The following is a 7500-nucleotide window of genomic DNA, read 5'->3' as shown; positions in this document are numbered from 1 at the left end:
TTAGGCCCACAGATAACGTGGCTCCGTACTTACAAATTAATATACAATGGCCTGCAATTATTGAAAATAAAATAAATACATAAATAAAAACTGTCTTGGAAAAAAATTCCATTTCTTTTAGTTACTTGGAATCACACCCTGCAATACGATTACACTTGCACAACAGAATAAAAGTAACGGCCTAAAGACAGGGTACAGCCTCCTGCCTATAAGTGTTCAGCAGGCTATATCTGCCGTTTGACCTTTGCACAAACACCGTTATTGCAATTGCTGAACTGATTTAGTATAAATATTATTTCTCTCAGTTTCATCGATTTTCTATGAAAAAAAAAATCATATGTTCTCAATTCCTTTTTAGAAGTATATAGAAAATAGAATGGGGTGAGGCAAACCGACAAGGCCCTTGGCTGAACCAACGAGTGTTTCATACTGATAACAGTTTCCCGCTGAGTATTAAAAGGCATGATGTATAATAAAATATATTTTGTACTAGGTGTAAAGTATTAACTTCGATAATACTTGCAGCACATTCAGATCCAGGGATAAAACATTCAATCCGTAAGGCAAAATCCCAGATCCAAATTCCTCTCAAAAAACGAACTTTGCATAATTGAAAATGCGCACAGGCCAATAGGTCCCACCCTATTCTATTTTTTTTTCCTCAATACTGACCTAATCCCTAACAAAATCATATCTCCGTTAAACTGTTTTGTGTTTTTAGTAGTATAAATGAATCACACACATCGATTGATGGAGATGGTTGGTTTAGAAAATATTACAAATCACATTTAAAAAACCGCAAATATTTACAATTTGAATGGGTTATTTAAATGTTAGGAGACCTGCACATCCCTCTCGTGTGGCCCTGTCTTTGTGTGAGCTCCAGACGGCCTTGTCAATAAGGACTCCTCATTACCGTATTAAAGGGAAATTGAGGGTCTTGACTTCACTTAACGACCTCTGAGCAAATTGGATAAAGTGTTTGGAACTGGAAAGGTCAAAAGGGGTGGACTTTCACATTGTAAAATTTACTTTAACAAAGTATTAATGGCTTAGCAATGACCTGTTTGCCTCATTAGCTAGACTTGTTAGTTGAATTTTGAAGGAAGGTATTTTTTTGGATTCAGGTATTATTCCTACTGTGTAATAATCTCTTAATTGTGCATTAATGAATTTGACTGCATTATATGTAGCTTATCTTTATATATACAATTTTATGTGCAACTTCATTATTATTATTATTATTATTATTATTATTATTATTGCAACAACGTTCATACAGATTTTTAAATCAATGGTAAACTTGTGAATATTTAATAATATGTTGGTTACAGGAATAATTCAATCACATGTTCGAGAAGGGCCTATTGAAGTAGCAAAAATGCATATCCTTAACATAAATGATATTACTGCATTCTACATTTCCAGACATATACAATTCTACGATATTTTATGTCGCTCTAAATACCAACTGCTGGGAATGCGATTTAAAATGGTAAAACAATGTCAAAGCTCACTGTAGAGTACAATACACAAGTCATGGGTTATCAATTGTTATTTACTATACTGCATACAAAATGTTTCCAGTGAGTGTTTTGCAGTTTCATATTTTCAACAAGAAACGCGAATTTATTTTAAAATATCTGTGACAACACCTGGCTTCACAAGTAATAGTAAATTATAGTTACCTGCACCCGAGACTCAACCAAGTCCAATCTCAGCGCAAGTGCTTCCCTCATGAACACGTCTGGATAGTGACTTTCATTAAAAGCCTTTTCTAATTCTTCCAGTTGCCATCCAGTGAAATTTGTGCGAGTTCTTCTCCTCTTACAACCAGGGCTATCCTTGTCTGGATCTCCAGAATCTAGAGTAAATTGAAAACATAGTATAAGTGTATGAAATAGTTACACTGCTGCAATAAAAAAAAAAATACAAATTAATATATAATAATAGCCTATGCATATTATTTGACCACGTCGGTACTCCTGTCGATGGTCATTGATTCATCGTGCATTGATTAGGTAGGCTACTGCCATGTATTGCTACATGCTAACAATGTCCATGTAATGCGAATCACGGAGTTAAAATGAATGTCCATTTTTCGTTTGACAATACTTCGTTTCAATTATCCCATATTTACATTGTAAGTCATATAAATAACAGTTTGTTTCCTCCATACATAGCTTGTTTTCATTTCGGCACAGTAAAAAAAGAGAGAAAAAGATAAGCACTTTGATGATAGAACAAAGACATCTATTCTCCGTTTACTCAAGTGTTTTCTCTTGTAAGATTATCTTGTCTCTGCCGGCAATTGTGTTCCATTTGGCGGTCATGTCTCCCTGCAAAGCCTGCATTGAGACAATTGTGTATATTTGAATCGCCAATAATCCTTTATTGCCTGACCTCGTATTGATAAATTGACGTCCTATTCTGAATTAAGACTACGGCGCATTCAAATGTTATTCTTTGTGATCGTCGAAACTAAAGCAGTCATACAGGAGTTATCGCCTACCGTTCTTTGTTTCTGCAACGTTACAGTGGCTTTACATAGCCAATACATATACTGCAAAAAGCAATAACCCGATTTCCACTTTAACAACGAAATCTCATACTCTCATATTTCCGCTATTATTGTTAGTCATGGTTCGTCAACTATATCTTGGAAAGTATGCATCGCGTATTCTTTTTCTTACCTGTCAGTTTATATTGCTGGTTATCTCCATTCATACCGCAGCCAGAAGACAGCAGAGGGTTCGAATTGACCACGGATGCCGTGCAGGAACCGTTCAGTAATCCGTCTATGGAAAAGGGAACTGCGGCCGCAGACTGGAGTTGGTGCCCGGCTAATTCGTATACATGGTGGTGGCTCAAATGGTAGGGAAAGCCCACCATCCCACTAAGAGAACCTCCAAACTGGGCATGAGGGTGCTCTAGTATCCTGCTGTCCATCATCTCCCGGGCGAAAGAGGCCAAAGTCTGGAGGCTGGTTGTGGGAATTTAGAAAGCATGCAGTAAGAGTGGGCAGTGAGGAGGGGACATGCTGTGGAGAGGAGGGTGAGCTTTACTTTATCAACATCAACCTTCCAATAATTAGCCCAGGCTTTGGGAATTTGGGACCAATAAGAAACGTTAATCGGCTCTGACGTCAGAGACGTGGTTGAAAACGTTTTCCATATCGATTGCTAATTATACCTGACATCCACCTCAATAAACAATATCAGAGCTGTCACAACAGGACAGGGGGGCTTTGATAAGAGCTACATCACAACTAGACGGGGGTTTTGGAGAAGTAGCGACGTGATTGATATCCAGTTAAATACTAAACAGGCACAGAACACAAAGATTTTACATCTCCCATCTCGCTCACTCTTAAAACAATAATAGATTTCCCTTAAAATCAGTCAACAACGTGTTGTGCAGATTTTTTTTCAAAGAAACGCTTTACTCTCTGAACCTTTAAAGCGATGTTTTCCAATTACAGAGAGACACTGAGCGCCAAACAGACTGATCCAATAATAGGGGATTCATCATCCACTCTTTCCCGAGCTGTCACATTGAATTTAAAACTACAACCCTTTTCATCTCCTCGCCACTTCCCCAAACTCAACACAATTTTAAAAGGTGATATGTTGGTGGCAATAAGAAAGCGATCTTTAATTCCACATCCTTCTGTCGATTTTATCGACATGAAGATATTAAATTATTAATTACATGACCTTGCCTAATTAAACATTGCTCCTGTTTAGCAGGGAGGCAAGAAATTAAAAAAGCGAAATGTATATTCCCAGTCTCATTCTGCCTGTGATTAATAGGGCTGAAACTGCAGCCCGGTTTGTTATAATTAAATTATATTCCCAGTGAAGTTTACAAACTCTTTATCTTCAACATCATCAAACTTTATCCATAAAAGTTTTTTAAAAGTCGACCAAAAAGTAAAATCTCACAATAGCCTACAGTGGAAATGAACACAGCGTGATTGTTTGTAGACTATTACACGTATGTAAGCTACAGTGAATTTTGAATACACAAAATATTTATATTTTCTGTATGTTAACAGACAACTAGCATTTCTTGACTACATAATCAAACTTGATTTAATGATGTTCAGCTATTAAAACATAGTACAATAACACATTATGTACAGCAATATTTTTTTGTGCCAGCAACTAAATACAATAATAATATACGCTTGGTAAACGCCGTAACTCATTAGTGAAATATGCAGGCCCAACGAATTTAATGTTGGAAAAACTGCCTACTAATTAGTAGGTTAAACAATAATGAAGTGTGCAAATAATCATGATAAATCATGCTTCTTGTCTCGAAGCGCAGTGAAAAAAGATAGCTTACCAACACTACTGATTATGTGAAGGATTCTTGGAACGATATTAATTTTTAGGTCAGGTGAGCTCAGGGCACCACTTTAATTCATAATTTCATTTCTGTGTCTATAAATACTAAATGTAAACTGTGTCTACCGGACCACATTTTGCCTGTAGCGATAGCGGCTTCATTTTGCGTTAGATTGTAGAGAGGAATGCTAGGGAAACGTGTTTCTGAATACAGAGCGGTAATCAATCCCGCCCGTATAAGTACAGGCTTTCTCCCTCTCTCCTCCATTACTGAGAATTAATTCGACTTTATTTATCCCATTTCTGGAGCTGACAGAATGTTAATTTGAGTTGAAATTTCTCTCGCCTCTCACTCTCTGACCCCTGGCACCGGGATTGGCGTGTTGTAATAACCTGAATCTTTCAACAGAAGCCCTGATAATTGTTACCTTATTAGCATGCAAATTGTTTAATTAATATTATTATGAAGAAGCATATAATCCGTTCGTCACTTGACCTCAAGTCCACATAGCAACCAGCTTTCTGCATTTCAATGTCTAAATTTAAATCAGCTCGTTTTAATGTTTCAGGATCCTTGTCTGGCTTTTAAAAATCTCTTCCTGTATGAGAGCTGCCTGGAATAGTAAGAGCAGTCTTTTGATGGCGCTTTCTGTGTGTCCTTTATATATATGTTTTTATAATTCTACACACAAATTATGGAAATCGTTTTTTTATTTTTTTATTTTTGAACATCAAAATTCAATAATTGCCTCCTTGTCATTTGCTTATAAAAGCAGTTACTTTAAAGGCCCCCTCCAGTTCAGAGCGCTGTTCCGACCAAACACACGCAGCTCAATGAAAAGCAGCCCTTGACACGCAGTCCTGGGAGACGTTGCATTTAAATCCGTTTTTCTACAGCCGAGTGACATTGTCAGATGCTAGCTTTAATTAACTTGATAATAAGACGTACAAGACTCGCATGCAGGGCCGTAGTCCGCCTCGCCTTGTTTCCCTTTTTATCTGAATTCTGGGGGTTTTATCTTCGACAGCATTTGACTGCCCTTTTAACGTTGAATATGCAGGAAGTCGAAAATGTAATTTTCGGGATACACGTGCAGAGTACAATATAGGTAAATAAATAAAAATAAAAAATAAAAAAATAAAAAAATAAAAAAATAAAAAAATAAAAAAATAAAAAAATAAAAAAATAAATATGATACAAGTCATCCATAAGAGGTTGAACAAATTACTTAAACGTGCACAAATGCATATAAGCAACCAATGAGAAATCAATAATAAGTAGAACAAATGCTACAGGTAATTTCTACTATGAGTAGACATAGCTACTGTGCTTTTAATGATCAGAATAGTCCTTTCCGTCGTGAATGGGCTCTTTAACACATTCGTTTTCATGTCTGTGAGAGGACTAGGTTCTGCTGAATGCTTAGATGATATTTTATAAAGTAGCTGGTTGATACTGTCATATAGGCTTATACCTTTGATTGTATTGATCAGTCCAATCAACTTCATTGCACACAAAGTAGCCTAACTTGCATGTCTTCGGATATACTGTAAACACACACACTCACACGCACACACACACACACACACACACACACACACACACACACACACACACACACACACACACAGTTTATTAAGCACACCTTTTAATTAACACAAAGAGCCTGCTCCTCCAAATAGTGAATCATGTGGCTGAAACTCAAAATATAAAGTATGCGGACAAGGTTAAGTTGTTGTTCACTCAAACATTACATTGGGTGATCTGAGTATTACCTAAGCAACGTTGACCGTGGTATGATTGTTGGTGCAAGACATGGTCTTCCACCATCTCAGAGGCAGCTACCTACCTGGCATTGTAACGCACTACAATTTCTTGAGAATGTTGCAATAAACAAAAAATGTGAGCGGCAGATCCATCAGCAGAAATGTCTTGTTAATGAGAGTGGTCAGATGAGAATGGGCAGGCTCATTCAAGCTAAGAGAAAAGCCACAAATGCTCCAATAACTGTTCACAACAGCAGTGTAAAGAAGGGCATCTCAAGCATGTCGATCCTGGAAGCAGATGGGGCTACAGCAGCAGAAGGCCATGCTATGTTCCTCTCCTGTCAGCTAAGAACAGGAAGATGAGGATACAGTGGACACATGACCATCAAAAATAGATGACTGAAGGTTTGAAAAAATCTCGATTTCATTACATTACATTATTGGCATTTGGCAGACGCTCTTATCCAGAGCGACGTACAACAAAGTGCATACCCATAACCAGGGATTTCAGATGCAACATGCTGATGGGAGGGTCATAATTTGATGCAACCAGATTGACTCCATGGATCTATCTTGCTTTGTGTCAAGAGTGCAGGCTAGTGGAGGTGGTGTAATGGTGTGATGAATGTTTTTGGTACAAATTAAGTTTCTTAATAGCACTAGAGCATCCTTTGAAAGCTACAGCATACCTAAGCATCATGTGCGTGCCTTTATGGACACAGTCTACCATTTTTTCAAATGAATACCTCCATCTTTAAAATGTTCCATGTCGCAAAGCATGCATTATCTCAAGCTGGTTTCAAAAACATGAAAGTGACTTCACGTTACTCCAATGGCCTGCACAGTCGATCTCGATCCAATAGAGCATCTTTGGGATGAGGTGGAATGGGAGGTTCACAGCATGAATGTGTGGGTGAAAAATCTGCAGGAACTGCATGATGCTATCAAGTCAGCATGGACCAAACTCCCTAAGGAATATTTCCAGCACCTTGTTGAATCCATGCTGCGATGACGAGAGGTTGTTCCTGAGGCATATATACATATATACATGCACAGGCACATATGCTATACATAGGCCTCCCATAAAATAAAAAACGTATTATATACACTTGGTAGTTTTTAATATTGATCATACACAACTGTAAGTGGCGTGGTAGGACTAACCTTCTAAAGTGTTGAATCACTACAGAAGTGAATCGCAGATTGGGAATATGAAATAGAGATTTGCATTTATTTTATGTTCCAACTGATAAACTAGAACAAGCTTATACAATTTCAGTGAGCAAAGTGGGGCAAGCTGACAGGAAGGATTAAAATGTTACATCTGAACTGAGGAATTCAATCTATTTAGTGGTTCAAAGAGAGAGAAATAAGTTTCCTT

General features: G+C 37.4%; 1 protein-coding gene across 1 annotated transcript in view; it reads right to left on the bottom strand.

Moving 5' to 3' along the window:
• LOC133122591 (homeobox protein unc-4 homolog) overlaps positions 1 to 2972 on the bottom strand; it is a 4808-nt gene extending 1836 nt beyond the window's left edge. The window contains exons 1-2 of the mRNA XM_061232641.1: positions 2694 to 2972; positions 1689 to 1864 (exon numbers count right to left, since the gene is read on the bottom strand). Coding sequence (XP_061088625.1) covers positions 1689 to 1864; positions 2694 to 2952 — 435 coding nt within the window. The 5' untranslated portion in view covers positions 2953 to 2972. The remainder of the gene's footprint in view (positions 1 to 1688; positions 1865 to 2693) is intronic.
• Positions 2973 to 7500: the final 4528 nt, after the last annotated feature.

This window comes from Conger conger, chromosome 2 (genome assembly GCF_963514075.1).
Source record: "Conger conger chromosome 2, fConCon1.1, whole genome shotgun sequence".
NCBI classification, from domain to species: domain Eukaryota; kingdom Metazoa; phylum Chordata; class Actinopteri; order Anguilliformes; family Congridae; genus Conger; species Conger conger.
Note: the sequence above shows the minus strand (reverse complement) of the source record. Positions and strands in the feature narration are given on the sequence as shown.